The 18009-nt window shown below is 43.7% G+C and overlaps 2 protein-coding genes across 3 annotated transcripts; both read right to left on the minus strand.

The window, feature by feature from the left end:
- Positions 1 to 817: 817 nt before the first annotated feature.
- LOC118965218 (T-cell surface glycoprotein CD3 zeta chain-like) lies at positions 818 to 13684 on the minus strand. Of its 2 annotated transcripts, none has more exons than XM_036982168.1 (7): positions 13160 to 13684; positions 2977 to 3077; positions 2800 to 2847; positions 2649 to 2723; positions 2515 to 2544; positions 2329 to 2418; positions 818 to 2026 (listed from the first exon to the last, which is right to left on the minus strand). In XM_036982168.1, the coding sequence occupies exons 1-7, from the start codon at positions 13218 to 13220 to the stop codon at positions 1961 to 1963; spliced, it is 471 nt and encodes a 156-aa protein (XP_036838063.1). In that variant the 5' UTR covers positions 13221 to 13684; the 3' UTR covers positions 818 to 1960. The 2 variants fall into 2 exon arrangements, with proteins under 2 accessions (XP_036838063.1, XP_036838062.1); XM_036982167.1 differs by lacking the exon at positions 13160 to 13684 and adding an exon at positions 6710 to 6894.
- Positions 13685 to 13821: 137 nt separating this feature from the next.
- Positions 13822 to 16950, minus strand: LOC110512982 (protein CREG1-like). The gene is made up of 4 exons (XM_021593068.2): positions 16558 to 16950; positions 15601 to 15720; positions 15293 to 15493; positions 13822 to 14963 (listed from the first exon to the last, which is right to left on the minus strand). Exons 1-3 carry the CDS (start codon positions 16849 to 16851, stop codon positions 15293 to 15295), a joined length of 615 nt encoding a protein of 204 aa, XP_021448743.1. The 5' UTR covers positions 16852 to 16950; the 3' UTR covers positions 13822 to 14963.
- Positions 16951 to 18009: the final 1059 nt, after the last annotated feature.

An 18009-nucleotide genomic window follows, 5' to 3' on the forward strand; every position in this document is an offset into this window, starting at 1 on the left:
AGTAGAGGGCAGATATTTTCCTCCAGCTGTATTCCAAAGTAAATGTTTCATCTACACAAATACCAAAGAATACTCTGGCTGGGATTCAATCGATGGCAGGGTTATAGGCGTTGTGGCTTTTAAAGGCCATTCCTGATTCAGCTGAACATATGCAGCATTTATCGTGAATGGGACCTCTGCAAAAGCAGGGAACATTGCCTTTAAAATACGTAATACCTTTATAACCTAGGACCGGATTGAATCCCGACCTCTGACGGTCTTTCCCACTCTCTTCACGCTTCCCTTTCTACTCCCGTCCCTACAGCGGATTTATACTGTAGTAGACCGATACAGAACCAAGCACTGGCATCCAAAGCGCAATGTATATTATGGTACATTTCAGGGAAGATATCTTCAAGCAGAAAATGTGTTTTGAAAAGAGCTTAATTGTTTTTTTTCTCATTCAGTATGGATGTCAATGCAGAATGATCTTACTGTTGGTAGATGGTCAAATGTAAGGTATTTTTGTATGTTTTAGGATTCACTGCCTGTGTATTGTGATTTAATACTTTTTTTTAACAAAAAAAAGAAAACGTGTAGTCCTGCATATCTTTTTCTAACACCCACACAGTTGGGTAGGTTACTTTCTAAATGTAATCCGCTACTAGTTATCTGAAATTGTAAACAGTTAACTTAGATTACTCAGTAACAATCTGATTACTTTTAGATTACTTTCCCCTTAAGAGGCATTAGAAGTTGACAAAAATGATCCAAACACATTTGTGTCATAGTGGTCTCTGACTTGTGGTCAGACTCGCTCAGGGGAAATAAACGTAAATGCTTTTCAATGCCTAATTTAATGTAATTGATAAAACAGAAAGGTGTCAATGTAACATTTTTGTAAACCAAGAAGTACTCATCTAGTTTTTCAAAAGTATAATCTGATTACAAGATTTTTTCTGATAACATAACGGATTACAGTACACCACTCCAAATCTGGTCCCTACTTCCTCCTGTCTCGTTTAGTGAGGTAGCAGTTGTCACACTAACACTAGGTGGTGACACCCATGGTTGTGGCAATGCAAGGTGTGATGTCACTACTTGGCAGACTACATAGATGATGAACACACCCACTCAACAGTATACTAGCTTACTACTGCTATATCAACTACTATCACGCCACACTGTTGTCACGGGAACAACGTAGGGAGACCGTGGTCGTTTAGCTATGTCCCATCTTGTCGACCTGTTTGTCTGCTGTATTTGGGGGATTACGTTTTTTTTTTTACTTACAAATGTATATGAAAAATCTCTTACTGTAACTTTGTTATAAACATCATTAAAAGTAGTAACATTGTTGCCATTGTGTCTCTCCTTTGCAGAAGAAAAGGACAAACCTGATAATCAGGTTTTTGTAATGGCTATATTATAGTGCTGAGGCACATTATTTCTTATAAACATGAGGGGAAAGTTTACACTGTACACTGTATGCAAAATAACAACCTACATATTTATTCTTTAATTACATTACTCCAGGTATAAACTAGAAAAGCAGTAGCCAATGAGGAAGGGTTGGTAGAATGAGTTTCAAGGTCAAAGGTTACAGACTGGGGGTGTATGGGGAGAAGAGATGAGCTAAAGTCATAAAATAGTGATAATATATGAACTTGATTATATTTTAAGACAGTTATAAAATTGTTACTGGCGCAAAAGTCTACAGATTTTCCAACAAAAGCCTGAAAGATAAAAAGGGAGTAACACAACTGCAAACATACTTTTTACACAACAAGGAATGTTCTAGATACCAGTGATTATTAGATGTTGGTGGGTAAATAACTAACTATTCACCAATTTAAAATGATTTGAGAAGAGGGATATGTAACTGTTGCATACAACAACGCTGTAGCAGTATACTGGTTGCAGATAGAAAGGCAAACAGGAGAGACCGCTGGACGAGGCGTGATCCTCCATGATGTTTCTGTTAGCGAGGAGGGAGAGGCTGCATCTGGAGAGAGTCATAGGTATCCTTGGTGGCGGCACTCAAACCCTGATAAGAGAGATGGAGGGGGACACAGTCAACTAGGATTGATCCCAAATCGCTCACTAAACCCTTCCCTCTTCCACTTTGTTCCAAACCTCTCACTGCACATTTCCTTCCCTCTCATCTACTTCCCTACCACTGTCCCCTCAGAGAGAAACTAATAGTGAAAGGGCTGTTGTTTGTGTATTCGGGCCTTGTTAATTGGTTGGTTTCAGCGGTGGGGCGTGGTCAATAGGGAACGTGCAAGTAAGCGTTTCGTTGGACTGTGTGAACCATGTGCATCCCACAAATAAACTTCAACTACACACCTGGTACACCTGGTCGTTCTTGTTCCTGCGGCGCTGCTTGTCCTTCACAGCGATCTCCCTGTACGTGTCGTCTGTTGGTTTTTTAAGGGACTGCGGAGGGAAACAGTGAGTTATGAGAAACATCCATATCTATTATAATATCTAAACTAACATGAAATGATACTGTATGTTGGGTAATGCACTTACCGTGTAAGTGTCGTCATTATTCCTGCGATTCTGTGAATAATATAACAAGGTACACAGAATCAGGCTTTTGATGCATGATTGGGGTAATACGAATCTCATTCTTCTACATGACATATAGATCCACACACACTTACATCGCGTGCCGTTGCACTCTCTGGATCTTTTCTGTTTATTCGTCCATAACCGCTCCCGTCCGTAGGTTTCAGATCCTACAAAACACAGGGACAGTGTTCCAGGATCATCAACACAACCCCCCCCCCCACACACACACACACGACTACTCACAGTGTAGATATCGTCATCCTCCAATATCTTGCCCCTGGACTTGAAGAACTACAAAACAGAGAGAGATCAGCCAAATATGTTGAGACAATAACTGGTCCTAATAAAACTGGTACCCGTATATCCAGTCAGAGGTTAATCTGCATCTACCCATATAGTGGTGTGTAAACTTGGACTCACTTTCTCTCTGAGCAACAGTCCAGTGATGACGAGACCGTAGAGCAGGAGGAAGCCGTCCAGAATGTAGCAGAGTTTAGGGTCGTACAATGGGGTCAACGCTTCTGCAGGGGAGAGGTTGACATTAATGAGAACACACACAAACACCCCCGGTAAAACCCACCCCTCACTGGTAGAAAGATTATGTCAGGAAGGTGAATGGAAGTAGGCGTGTGTGCAAGAGTGTGTATGCCTCTATGTGCACTCACTTTCTCACACACATTGAACAGAAACAGTTTGTTAACTTTTTCACTTCTCTCTCTCTCTGTGCGTCTCAGGAAGACAGTCATATGACAGTCAGGCTCAGTGTGGTTGCTGTGACTCTAAGCCTTTTTGTGGTGGGGGTGAGTGGAGCTGTATCTAGCTCAGTGGTTTCCTCAGCTGCAACACGTTCTGAGTCTGAGGTGGTATAACTGCCTATGTGAGCCCCAGGTGTGTGTTTCTGTTACATATATGGCAAAGACCTATTTCCAACTTACTTTGTACTAGGACTGACTAAAGCTTAGAGACCAAATCAGCCACATCCAAACGATAGGTATCGGTCCATGGACTGCAAAATACACCCTCCCCCCTCCTTATCTGTAATTTCCACTAGGACATATCTGATCTAGAAACAGTTTGGCCTCCCTTCAAGAGAGAGACTGACGATAAGGACGCAGTCAGGATTACAGAAGCAGATGAAACACTGTGGTCAGGCCTCGGGATGGCTGAGACACTGTGGTCAGGCCTCGGGATGGCTGAGACACTGAAACACTGTGGTCAGGCCTCGGGATGGCTGAGACACTGTGGTCAGGCCTCGGGATGGCTGAGACACTGTGGTCAGGCCTCGGGATGGCTGAGACACTGTGGTCAGGCCTCGGGATGGCTGAGACACTGTGGTCAGGCCTCGGGATGGCTGAGACACTGTGGTCAGGCCTCGGGATGGCTGAGACACTGTGGTCAGGCCTCGGGATGGCTGAGACACTGTGGTCAGGCCTCGGGATGGCTGAGACACTGTGGTCAGGCCTCGGGATGGCTGAGACACTGTGGTCAGGCCTCGGGATGGCTGAGACACTGTGGTCAGGCCTCGGGATGGCTGAGACACTGTGGTCAGGCCTCGGGATGGCTGAGACACTGTGGTCAGGCCTCGGGATGGCTGAGACACTGTGGTCAGGCCTCGGGATGGCTGAGACACTGTGGTCAGGCCTCGGGATGGCTGAGACACTGTGGTCAGGCCTCGGGATGGCTGAGACACTGTGGTCAGGCCTCGGGATGGCTGAGACACTGTGGTCAGGCCTCGGGATGGCTGAGACACTGTGGTCAGGCCTCGGGATGGCTGAGACACTGAAACACTGGTCAGGCCTCGGGATGGCTGAGACACTGAAACACTGGTCAGGCCTCGGGATGGCTGAGACACTGAAACACTGTGGTCAGGCCTCGGGATGGCTGAGACACTGAAACACTGTGGTCAGGCCTCGGGATGGCTGAGACACTGAAACACTGGTCAGGCCTCGGGATGGCTGAGACACTGAAACACTGTGGTCAAGCTTCAGGTTGGCTGAGACACAAACACTGTGGTCAGTAAGCTCTTAAGAAGTGTATACACTGAGTATACCAAACATTAGGAACACCTGGCCTTGAACTGAGTATACCTTCAGAGGGACAATAGGAGGAGACCTTCAGCACGGTGAATACAGAGGCAAGTGTGTGTGTGTTTCCACATTCAGAAAAGTTCACAATTGTCCTTTTTTCCTGATCTATGTGTCTGGATGATCATGTGACCTCCAGGTAACTGTCTGCATGCACAGAGCCCTTACTGTTTAGTAATAATACATGTATTTGTAGATGTGGAGATGTTTTCTACTGCAATCTGCTGTCCGCTTGCACCTGCAGTGGATGAGAGAGGAGGCGGAGCAGTAGTCTACATGTGTCAGTCAGTGAATGAGAGAGGAGGCTGAGCAGTAGTCTACATGTGTCAGTCAGTGAATGAGAGAGGAGGCTGAGCAGTAGTCTACATGTGTCAGTCAGTGAATGAGAGAGGGAGGATATGCAGTAGTCTACATGTGTCAGTCAGTGGATGAGAGAGGAGGCTGTGCAGTAGTCTACATGTGTCAGTCAGTGAATGAGAGAGGAGGCTGAGCAGTAGTCTACATGTGTCAGTCAGTGAATGAGAGAGGGAGGATATGCAGTAGTCTACATGTGTCAGTCAGTGAATGAGAGAGGAGGCGGAGCAGTAGTCTACATGTGTCAGTCAATGGATGAGAGAGGAGGCTGTGCAGTAGTCTACATGTGTCAGTCAGTGAATGAGAGGAGGCTGTGCAGTAGTCTACATGTGTCAGTCAGTGAATGAGAGAGGAGGCTGTGCAGTAGTCTGTGTCAGTCAGTGAATGAGAGGAGGCTGGGCAGTAGTCTACATGTGCCAGTCAGTGAATGAGAGAGGAGGCTGAGCAGTAGTCTACATGTGTCAGTCAGGAATGAGAGAGGAGGCTGTGCAGTAGTCTACATGTGTCAGTCAGTGAATGAGAGAGGAGGCTGAGCAGTAGTCTATATGTGTCAGTCAGTGAATGAGAGAGGAGGCTGAGCAGTAGTCTATTTGTGTCAGTCAGTGAATGAGAGAGGGAGGATATGCAGTAGTCTACATGTGTCAGTCAGTGAATGAGAGGGGGAGGATATGCAGTAGTCTATATGTGTCAGTCAGTGAATGAGAGAGGAGGAGGCTGTGCAGTAGTCTACATGTGTCAGTCAGTGAATGAGAGGAGGCTGTGCAGTAGTCTACATGTGTCAGTCAGTGAATGAGAGGAGGCTGGGCAGTAGTCTATTTGTGTCAGTCAGTGAATGAGAGAGGGAGGATATGTAGTGGTCTACATGTGTCAGTCAGTGAATGAGAGAGGAGGCTGAGCAGTAGTCTACATGTGTCAGTCAGTGAATGAGAGAGGGAGGATATGTAGTGGTCTACATGTGTCAGTCAGTGAATGAGAGAGGAGGCTGTGCAGTAGTCTACATGGGTCAGTCAATGAATGAGAGAGGAGGCTGTGCAGTAGTCTACATGGGTCAGTCAGTGAATGAGAGAGGGAGGATATGTAGTGGTCTATATGTGTCAGTCAGTGAATGAGAGAGGAGGCTGTGCAGTAGTCTACATGTGTCAGTCAGTGAATGAGAGAGGGAGGAAATGCAGTAGTCTACATGTGTCAGTCAGTGAATGAGAGAGGGAGGATATGTAGTGGTCTATATGTGCCAGTCAGTGAATGAGAGAGGGAGGATATGCAGTAGTCTACATGTGTCAGTCAGTGAATGAGAGGAGGCTGTGCAGTAGTCTACATGTGTCAGTCAATGAATGAGAGAGGGAGGATATGCAGTAGTCTACATGTGTCAGTCAGGAATGAGAGAGGGAGGATATGCAGTAGTCTACATGTGTCAGTCAGTGAATGAGAGGGGGATAATATGCAGTAGTCTACATGTGTCAGTCAGTGGATGAGAGAGGGAGGATATGCAGTAGTCTACATGTGTCAGTCAGTGAATGAGAGGAGGCTGTGCAGTAGTCTACATGTGTCAGTCAGTGAATGAGAGGGGGAGGATATGCAGTAGTGTACATGTGTCAGTCAGGAATGAGAGAGGGAGGATATGTGGTCTGATGAACTTGTCCGGCTGCATTAGCAGCACTGTACCACCAGGGTTGTTGAACCAGCCTAAAAGAAAATGGTCCTTCGCCTCATGTCACCTGCACTAAAAGCCATGGCAGAACACAGGATGTGACTCATAGAAGACAGGGTCAGGGTTCCAGTAGCAGACTGGTGCTGGGTCGTATTCATTAGGTACCTGGACGGAAGAAAACAGACAAACACGGAGGGGCCATCTGAAATTGTCCTATAATTAACATTTGTTTTTGTTTCCTGTTGCAAAATGTTTTGCTAAGGTGTGCGCTAATGAAGACGACCCTGTTAGGACCTTGTAAGAGGGGCCTCATCGAAACACTACAACAGGAAATGCTTTCTTAGTCTAATCAAGTAATAATGTAGTCATTTGGTGAATGCGTTTATCCAAGGAGACTAAAATATATACTCAATTCAAAATGTTTGCAGCTTGATGATTGAGTTCAGAATTGAACATTCGGCTGGTTTTCCTTGCCTTTCAGAATCCAAAAAAAATATTTAATTAATTGTGCAAATAATAAAACCTACAGCAACAGCTATAGAACATAGCTGACGAGGCAGAGCTATTGAAAGTGGGACGGAGGCAGAGCTATTGAAAGTGTGACGGAGGCAGAGCTGTTGAAAGTGTGACGGAGGCAGAGCTGTTGAAAGTGTGACGGAGGCAGAGCTATTGAAAGTGTGACGGAGGCAGAGCTATTGAAAGTGTGACGGAGGCAGAGCTGTTGAAAGTGTGACGGAGGCAGAGCTATTGAAAGAGTGACGAGGCAGAGCTATTGAAAGTGTGACGGAGGCAGAGCTGTTGAAAGTGGGACAGAGGCAGAGCTATTGAATGTCTGGAATCAGAAGCATAAAGTTGCACCCTGACCCTTAAAACAAAGTCCTACAGGTCCTGTGTGGGATTGTTCCTGCAGTCTTAGGTCAACATAATATACACTGAGTGTACAAATTTTAGGAACACCTTCCCAATATTGAGTTGCACCACCTTTTGCTCTCAGAACAGCCTCAAATCGTTGACTCCATTCTTGATACACACGGTAAACTGTTGAGCATGAAAAACCCAGCAGCGTTGAAGTTCTTGACACAAACCGGTGCTCCTGGCACCTACTACCATACCCCGTTCAAAGGCACTTAAATGTTTTGTCTTGTCCATTCACCTTCTGAATCACACACACACAATCCATGTCTCAATTGTCTCAAGGCTTAAAAATCCTTCTTTACCCTGTCTCCTCCCCTTCATCTACACTGATTGAAGTGGATTTAACAAGTGACATCAATAAGGGATCCCAGCTTCACCTGGTCAGTCTGTCATGGAAAGAGCTGGTGTTCCTAATGTTTTGTACACTCAGTGTAAACGGTAGAGACTGAGGCACGGTGCACAGCGTTGCACACCGCATCAACTGTATTCACTTGACTTTTTTGTATAATGTATGTAAACTCTGGCTTCAATCAGATCATGGGTTAACCGGCGATAGCAGACACCCGCATAGCGGATGTTTTGCCGTTGTCGAAGGAGGTGGAACTGCGCTGGCGCCAACAAATCGGCGAGCAGCTGCTCTTGCGATCATTGTCACGAAGCCACACTGTCCCACTGGTGTTAGAAGTTCAGAAGGAGAAAGTGGAGGCTGTATAGAAATAATGACGCTCACATTGAAAAACAATCAACCAAATAGTTTCTATCATCATAATGGAGGTGTAGATCACATCTCACATTCCACTGTTCTGACTTAGAAACAAGGCTGCATGGGATTTCTGTTCATGCCACTCCGTGCAGCCAATGGCAATGTCCGCTTTAGGTATAATGCCAGGAGCCGCTTGTGGATTTGACAGCTTCTAACGCAGTCCTACCTCCGGCACCACCGAAACGACCGCTGTGCAGATGTTGGACAAAGCGGATCTGAATGAATAGAGCAGTTTGTGTAAATTCTGTTTCTCTCACTATATTGTTAATTGCTAGCAGCACCAAGTCATATTCTGGGCATGTGTAGGAATAAAATATGATTCTGATGTTTAACGACAGATGGCCTACTGAGCGGAATTGGACATTGAGTGAGTGATTGACTAAATGAACAGTCTTTGTTCTGTGTTTGTAGCACCTTTTAAATGTGTACATACCACAAAACAACATTTAATGAGGTCATTCAGTAAACAATCGATTCGTTTTCAGTAACTTTTTGTCTTTTGACCTAGGAGGGAGACGTTTCCACTATCACTAACACTGCCATGATCGCGGCTGTGGTCGCCTCACAGACACTCTCCCTTCCCACCACAGGTAAACCTTAGTGTGGTTAAAGCCTCCTCAGGGGCCTCTGCAGAAAGGGCCAAACACATGTGGCAGGAACAGCAATACTTTGTGTCCACTTCAAAGTACTTGCTCCAGATAGTTCATCATGTTAACGTTGACATTTTAAAAAATGGATCTGCGTTCTTCATCACTTCATACTCAAATGTCATGCTTTCTAGCACCATATTGTGCAATACTTCCACTGTGCAGCACATTTACATGTGAACAAGTTCTAGTGAAGGTTAACCCTGATTACATGTTGTGCACGTTAAGTTAGGGTCAACTACACCCACACTCCAAACTGAACTACAGGGCTGTGGAGAAACCACATGTCCTGTCAGAGGCCTACTGACAGGAAATTAAATGTAATGTGATTAACCCCAGCACCATGAAACGTGAGGTATGATTACGGTCAAGTCCTAGATCGCAGATCATCGTGAAGTGATATTATCTGATACAGGAAGCTTTGAGTGTGAAGTTGTCAGTGAGAGGCTGGGGGGGGGGGGGGCATGGATACGGGTGGTGGGGGGCGGGTGTATCAGACCTGACATGATGAGCTCCGCAGGTTGTGTGGTGGGGGGCGGGTGTATCAGACCTGACATGATGAGCTCCGCAGGTTGTGTGGTGGGGGGCGGGTGTATCAGACCTGACGAGCTCCGCAGGTTGTTTCCTAATAACTATTTTTAAGAAACAGCTGCATCGCTACAAGAACATATCTGTCTCTCTCTCTCTGCATTGCGGTCAGAGTTCGTGTCTCAAACCCTGAGACGCTACAGAGTCCAGTTGTATAATATATTGTACAATTTTGAGTGTGTGAATGTATGCATGTGAATTTGCAAGAAAAAATATTTTAAACAGAAATATTGGAATTTGTCTACGTCGTGTGGGAACCTAGCCTGTTTTTCACTGAGTATGTGAATCCAACATTGATTATTACAGCAAGGGGAGAGTTCATTTTGAAATAGCCCACCCATAAAACAAGGATTGTGTGTTTGATTGAATAGTAGCCTCAGTCTAGTCCATCTCGGGCCTGACCAGTGCAGTGGCCACAGGTAAACGGTGACAATTTGAATGTAAAGGTCAAAAGGTTACAAGCTTTTTAATTGTTGTTAAAGAGTTTGCTGCTGAGGTCTTTTATTGCCAACTTTAGCGCCATGTACTGCCAGTGACCGTGTTGATGGAACATACCATCTATCTACTGGTCTCCTAAAAGGAAACTGACTGAAATCTTTGTTTTGATAGATTATTTTGCAGTGTGGTGACATCAACATCTATCATTTCTCGGTAGAAGTTTGTTGGAAAGAGAGAAACAAGTAGGTGTGTTAAAATCCTTGTTTAAAAAGTGACACTCAGCAACTTTGATGTACCGTCATTGAGTGATGTGATTTCACCCACGGAAAACTCTTTTTGAAGACGTGAAGACATTTCCATTCAGCTTTTGCCTCTGAAGACAGACTGTTTATGTTTCAATTACATAATCAGATGATTTGAGTAGTAAAAAAAACGTGTTTCTTTTTTATTTTTCAGAGATTGTTGATCAGACTTTAGAGCCTGTTGAGCAATGACAGCATCGTTTAGTTCAACACGCAGGCCAATATTAAGGGTGCAATTTAGCTGGATGAATTGCATTAAAACATTTTGAATAGACCATTGCATTTTTTTTAAATACAAATTCTGCAAATCAACACATTAGTAATTTTACATAAACTGCATCTTAAACCCCAAAGGTTGCTCACTGTGATTAAATAAATATCACTACATGTCATTTCAGATTTTATGGACCTGCCTTTGTCATTTAATTAGTTAATAGTGTAACTGGTAGTATCAGCTTTCAAACGCTGTTGTTGAGAGCGGAAACAGAAGGCCCTCCTACATGGTTCTCTGTCTCAGTGGGATATGAGTGAGAGAGAACCCCAACTCTGTCATGGTTACAGTAATGCATCTCACACCAAACACTGTTCTATGACAGGTTCAAAAACAAAGCTTCCCCAAAATGGCACAGCCAACTGGCAGAAAGGAGAGAACCGCTGACTGAAAATGAAATGGAGAGGTTGAAATACATTGATTGTTTCTCTAATGCAAACACAATGAGCAAATCATAAAGCGCAAAGTGGAGAAGCTATTGACAACACTGACACGTTCTCTAATAAGCGTGTAAGAGGACTTGTCCAGTAAGGCAGTATATCGTAATCTATACATCTTTACCGTCCGAATAGGACACTTGTATATTGTCCAAAAGAACCCACCATTATTTAAACACATAGTACAGTAACCATAAAACTTTCCAGCTTTTTAAATTGCTTATCTAAATAAAGAGTTGACCATTGACCATCATTCACACGCATACGAACGCACACGCACTCTACACACACTCTACACACACACACACTGTAATATGGTGGTATTATACATTTTGTATTGTAAATATGTATTGGTGTAATAATGTTATATGATGTACTGTTTTATCTTTTGTTTTATGTGTAATGTAAGTGTCTTAATGTGTCTGGACCCCAGGAAGAGTAGCTAATGGCAGCAGCTAATGGGGGATCTCTAATAAATACAAATTGGTTGACAACGGGGCCCGAGCGCTCACACGAATAGTCACACATACTTTAGACTAGCCTACGTCGCCGACATTGCCTCTGCAAAATCAGAAAGTTACAATTATGAAATAAATATTTTTAAATGAAGTAATCATTAGCAATTTAGTTGTTAGCGTGAACCAATCCAAAATATATTTCTGCATTAGATATTCTTCAAGCGACCCCTCATTCTGTTTTTGAGAGAGAAAAAAAAGTTGAAAAAGTAAAATCATGATGCTCTCTCTCCTCCTTTTCTAAACCTTACCATAACCTTTATTTCACTGGTTGTGTTCTAGGATTACATTACCCTTTCTGCTAGAACATTACACGGAGCTAAGTGATAATGACAAGGTAATGGTAAGGTATATATATATATATATATATATAGCTACTCACAATGAAAACAGTATTTGTCCAGATAGACTATCCCTAATTTCAATATAATAACATTATTGATTGAGAGTAATGCACCACATACTTTGCACTATATTATAAACTGGGTGGATCGAGCCCTGAATACGGATTGGCTGAAAGCCGTGGTATTTGATACCGTATACCACGGGTATGACGAAACATTTATTTTGACTGTTCTAATTACATGTCTAACCAGTTTATACCAGCAATAAGGTACCTCAGGGGTTTGTGGTATATGGCCAATATACCACGGATAAAGGCTTTATCCAGGCACTCTGCGTTGCGTCGTGCGAACGAACAACCCTGAACCATGGTATATTGGCCATACACTACACCCTCTTCAAGCCTTATTTCTTAAACATAACAATACAACAACAATACCGTAACTTCCACTGACAGTGAGGGTTTGAGAATGACTGTTGGAACAGGGAACAAGAATATGATAATTTTACTGGAATTAACAAATCTAGGTAGATGTTTTAAATTGTCTTGTTTAAAAAAAAAAATTCAACCTGTCCCCTTTGATGAGAGAACACAACAATCAGAGTGGAAGGAGACAGCAGACACCTCTGTATTCTCCACATTATCAAAACCCAACTCAAAGTCAGAGCCGGGTCTCTGTCCGTCTGTTCACTTGTGTACAATACAGATCACACACAGACACACACACACACACTTCACAGTAACGTAACATTTGAAAGCCAATCCAAACCAACGTGAGGGCATTGACACGATGGAGAGAGTAGTAAATGTGGTAGTAAAAAGTCCCTTCATTCAGTGCCAAGAAGTTAAATATGGGTCAAGTTAGCATTTCTTCTAACAATATGCCCTGGTTCTAAACACTTGTGTGAGAATCTGGAACTCTTGTGTTTATTAAACCCTCTATATGACTACAGCGCTGTGTTTTGCTCTACCTCATTTATCTTTTCCTGCTTCATCAAAGATGGCCGCCTCTTGTTGAGAAACAGAGGACACCACCATGAGTGAGCCGTGTTTTACCCAGCCAGGATTCAAAGCACCATGCAGGCATCATAGGTAGTACGACTCCATTTGAGTGGGTGCCTGTACAGCTGTATAATGGTCTATAATGAGTAAACTAGACTTTCAGCTAAATACTACAGAGTTACACCAGCTCTTTGATGATACCAGGTTGATGGAGGCTTCGGATGGTTGAGCACCGATTGACAGGGGTCAGGGATGAGCACAGGTGCAAAGAGAAACAGGGTTTGGAGGGGTCTTACCGACATAGGGTAGTGCAGTAGACAGGACCAGCAGGCCTCCCGTCCACTTCCGAGGGTCCATCGCTCCTCTCTGGATGGGTGCGGTCGAGCCCCTTCTCTTAGAAACCGTCCCACACTCCTCTCTGCTGTCTTCCTGGGCCTTGGGGGATGATGGCCCTCCAAAGATGGGTTTTGTGGGCAACCTCTCGTTCTCCTGTCTCTCTCTCTCTGTGTTTGGGTGGTGTTGTCCTCCTACAGCAGCTGCTTGAGGCTGAGTGATGCCTCGACTCGCTGGCGGCTCCTCGCCTTAGCGTACAGGAAGTGGCTTAGTGTTGCTCCACCTGGTTACACAAGACAGACACACACGCCTCTCTCAGCCTGGCCTACACTTCCCTTATCCTCAACTCTAAAGACATGGCTCCTTCTCATTACTCAGAGGAGGCACTTCCTGTCAATGTTGAGAGGAATATGTTTTTGACTGAAGGGCTGTGTGTTACACAATTGTATAGGACTCATCTACTTAGTAGCCCAATGACTGAAGAGCTGTGTGCTATAAGTTCTATTGGACTCATCTACTTAGTAGCCCAGTGTGACCAGTCATGCTTACTTGCATCCTACATGGGAAAACCAACCTGATTATTTAATAAGATAAATATTACATTCAACAAGAACAAAGGAAAGTACATACAAAATATAGCTTTATTTAGACAAATCATCCATCATTTTGTTTACAAAAATATGTACCGTGTCAGCATCAATAGAGAATAGAGGAGCATATAAATACTTATTTCACGTAGAAAATATACAAAGAATGTATTTAAATTCCAGCAAAAATCAGAAGTGATGTTGTAAAACTGAATATATTTTGTTTTAAATGCATGTCACATTTAGTTATATTTTGGCATGATATTGAATTGAAATGAATTAGACCCAAACTGATTAAATGAAGACTAAAAAAGGTTTACTTGTAAAATGAGAAATGGATTTGTAGATGACAAGTGCAATGCTTCATAATCAACACATACCACTAACTAACTAACTAACTATAACACACAATTTAATTCAACAAGAGCGTCATGTTTTTCCTCTGCTTTAAAGAAATGGTTCACCCAAATTACAACTTATTCTAATTTGATGGATACCTACATTAAAAAGGTATTCTATGGAGCTAGCGTCTGCCACCCAGAATGTGTGTTTGTTTACCTTGCTACAGCTTATTGGTGGCATTGTCCAAAAACAATAGAGTGGTAGTACCCTTGTTGGCATACCCCAAATGGCATTACAAACAAAAATCACCTCCATACTACTACAACATATGTCATTTGGTCAAACTACCCTTCAAGCCAGCTTCTGTCTGTACCAAGCATCACACCTCCCCCTCTTGTGGTAAAAATACAACACTGCATATGACTGCTCACATGGGAGAGATGCCATCAATTCTTTCTTATAACTACAAAAGCCAAATGAACTCCCTAACAATGAAGGCAGTCCTTCTTAAAATAATTATATTGCACAACAATAGAGCTTCCTAAAGGGTATAACCCACAATTACACACAGAGATCCATCCCTATAGCCATACATTTCAATTGGAAGCATATGAGAGAAACGCTGAATTCCAAACCATCCCCTTCCCCCACAGACACCCCAGTAGATATTACATTATTTGGAATTCAGCAAATGGCCATTATTGAGCAAATTTAGTTGGGGGAAGAAAATTTTTAAAAAGTCTTCATTATTCCAAATATTGGGTCCATCCTCCCCTGCCCTCTAGCTCACTATGAAACACTTAGGATTCCTCCTCATCAAACTGGCTGTGGTATCCTCCTAAAAGAATCACAAGACAGAAATACAACGGTCAGCTGTTCTGAAGCCACTGTAAACTAAAACAGTGACTCAGTACATTTTTGTCACGTGCACCTAGTGCTATTCATCACTTTCATTCCTGACAATAAACCATATCGACGACACATTGATCAAACTCCATGACATCTGACCAATCAGGCTCTGGTTCAGAGGTGCACTCCACAAAAGTGCATCCTAAGATTATTTGCACGAGGCAGTGAAACCCCTAGTCACTGATCCAGTGTCAGAGGCTAGGGGTTGTTTCTGGACAGGGCCTCAGAGGCAAGAGAAAAGCATCAATAGCTACTCACTCAGTGGTGTCTCTTGTAGGGTGTAGCCTTGAAGTAGTCTTCTGGTGTGACTGTCTTTACCCCTCCAAAGTAGTCCAGAACCCACACCTTGGTGATGTTCATCTTGGCAAAGAACCAGTTGTGGTCGGTGGGCCAGTCGACCATCTCAGGGTGGCGACTGAACAGGGCTTTCTTGGCAAAGGTGGCCTCTGTACCGTTAATCTGTCAGAAACATACAGGTAAACAGAACAGTGAGGATTCATGAAGATAAACACTGTGCAAGTGAGTGAGACTGATTGTGTGTGTGAGTGTATGTCATTAACCCTCACCTCCAGCACAGAGCCAGAGAAGATGATGTGGGCACAAAGGGGATCCTGAGGGTCGTATCCTTGGTTCTTACAGAAGTCTGTCTGGGCCAGGGACATAGACAAGGAAGCCTGGGGGTTCACCTGAAACACACAGTCAGTCAGTCAGTCAGTATCTCCTTACTCTTCAGCACATCCCTTTTGAATGGCGTCACACATATTTATTAGAGAAAAGGTCAAAAGTTTAGCCTATGGCTTTAGGTATATACCAGGAGCCGCTTGTGAATAATACAGCTCTAACAAAGTTCATGCGGATGTTGGCTAATGGTGATCTGACTGAATTGAGCCCAAAGAGTGTGTCAAACTGGTGTAACAGTATAACTTTAGACCATCCCCTCGCCCATACCCGGGCGTGAACCAGGGACCCTCTGCACACATCAACAACAGTCACCCACGAAGCATCGTTACCCATCGCTCCACAAAAGCCGCGGCCCTTGCAGAGCAAGGGGAAGTACTACTTCAAGGTGTGTGTGTGTGTATACTGTCAGAGCAAGTGACGTCACCGATTGAAACACTTTAGCGCGCACCACCGCTAAATTAAGCTAGCGTTTCACATCCGTTACACTGGCATACATGGTGCTGGCTGGGTCAGACTAGGAGCTGTCAATTCATTGCCACAGTCAACATAAGACTGAAATATGACGTAATTACAAAAAAATTGCTGTGTCACTCCCCAAAAGCAGCTGACTCATGATAGGCCAATGAGTTGCATAATTTAACAACTTTCATTCATGGCTCTAAATGGAAATAAAGTGTCAACTACAAATGGAACAAGGACTTTTTCCTTGCAGTAGGTGACATAATGCAAATAATAACCTTATCTGTCATCGACTTTACGTTATTGTATTGTCTTGACATTGTTGGCACCAGTGATCCATACATTTCCTACGTTGCAATTGACAGAAATATTGTCCTACCCACCTTTAAATCCTGGACAGAGATCTCCATAGTGGTGAGGTACATGTAGGGCACCCCAGTCCCAGACCCAACTGGTCCGTCACTGGTAGAGAACGCATTGGAGAAGGGTTGTCCTTGCACTGGCTCATGGGTCGATATTGTGGCCATGGAAGCCCAGTTGCACTGGTTGGCGACGAATCTAGCCATCCTGGCGACTTCCTCGTGCGGAGGGATTCTGTAAAGTTCTCCGGGCATAGCGAAAAGCAGTAGAAGCCCTGCTGCCAGCAATGTGTTCATGTTGACTTCCATCTCCTCCATAAACCACTGAGGTATAAGAACGTCGTAAACACAAGTAGAAAGAAAGGAACGAGGAGTGTTTTGTACGCTGCGGTCACGTGATCAGGGACGTGTGTCATGTGACTTTACAACTGGGCGCAGTGATACCAATTTAGCAATTTTGTTGCTAGATTTAGCAACTTTTCAGAGTACCCTGGCAACTTTTTTTCAACCAGCACCTAGCCACAAATGTAGCTACTTTTAAAAATGTATTTTGAACTTTTAGCAACTTTTGAAAAGTGACTCAAACGCTAAAATGCATTTTCCCTCTAAATGACACGAATCCGATTTCCTCTGTCACAACACACGTGCCTGACTGCAAAAGTGCATTGTGAGTGACGTCACCAGCAGGCGCTCAGCACGTGCACAGGCAGCAACAGGCCAGCAGTAATTTCAGCAAATTGCAAGTCATTGCTGGCTGACTGCAGCAGCAGTAGTATGCTTTCGACGAGACAAACCCAATGAATATAGTTGGTCACAAATGTTTGATCTTGAACAGAACTTACAACATCAATCAACATGGCTCAATCAAAATTGTATAGCCAGAAGTACAGAAAAGAGTAGGAGTCTGTACCTGAATTTAATTAAAAGGTGGCTGAAGCCAGTAATTGGGGATGATTGTCGGCATACTGTGCGTAGTGCAAATCAGACATGCTTGCAAAAATGTATGACATCAAAAACATTGTGCTACAGCAAAGCATATAAATAAAGCAAAACCGTACAACCCCACAACGCAGTCTACATTACCACAGTTGGTTAAGAAAGTGGATGACTGCAAAAGGGCAGAAGCTACTATGGCAATGGCCATTGCGGAGCATTGTTAGATGCTAGCATGCAACCATTTAGGTATGGCTTGCAAAGCTGCCCAGATTCTGTGGCAGCAACAAACTTCCAAATGCACCGCACCAAGTGCACAGAAATGATTAGGGGAGTACTGGCTCCTTGTTTTCTCAAAAGGGTAACATCAGATGTGGGGGATGAGAAGTTCAGTCTCCATTTGGATGAGTCCACTGATGTCAGAGTCTCGAAATACCTGCATGCGGTGATTCAGTATTTCAGTGCTAAAAAAATAACCGTTGGGTCCACATTTCTCGGGCTGGTTAAATTGGAGGGGGGTGATGCCAGATCAATAGTAAAGGT

This window comes from Oncorhynchus mykiss, chromosome 7 (genome assembly GCF_013265735.2).
Source record: "Oncorhynchus mykiss isolate Arlee chromosome 7, USDA_OmykA_1.1, whole genome shotgun sequence".
Taxonomy (NCBI): domain Eukaryota; kingdom Metazoa; phylum Chordata; class Actinopteri; order Salmoniformes; family Salmonidae; genus Oncorhynchus; species Oncorhynchus mykiss.

Bases quoted from the DNA above. Each gene is read 5' to 3' on its own strand.
- LOC118965218 (XM_036982167.1), bottom strand. From the start codon at position 6,800: ATGAATACGACCCAGCACCAGTCTGCTACTGGAACCCTGACCCTGTCT. The intron at 3,078-6,709 runs GTGACATGAGGC...TCTCCCCTGCAG, and splicing joins TGCCATGGCTTTTAGTGCAG to AAGCGTTGACCCCATTGTAC. The intron at 2,848-2,976 runs GTGAGTCCAAGT...TCTGTTTTGTAG, and splicing joins GACTGTTGCTCAGAGAGAAA to TTCTTCAAGTCCAGGGGCAA.
- LOC110512982 (XM_021593068.2), bottom strand. From the start codon at position 16,851: ATGGAGGAGATGGAAGTCAACATGAACACATTGCTGGCAGCAGGGCTT. The intron at 15,721-16,557 runs GTGGGTAGGACA...TGTGTGTTTCAG, and splicing joins TCTCTGTCCAGGATTTAAAG to GTGAACCCCCAGGCTTCCTT. The intron at 15,494-15,600 runs GTGAGGGTTAAT...TGTTTCTGACAG, and splicing joins TCTCTGGCTCTGTGCTGGAG to ATTAACGGTACAGAGGCCAC.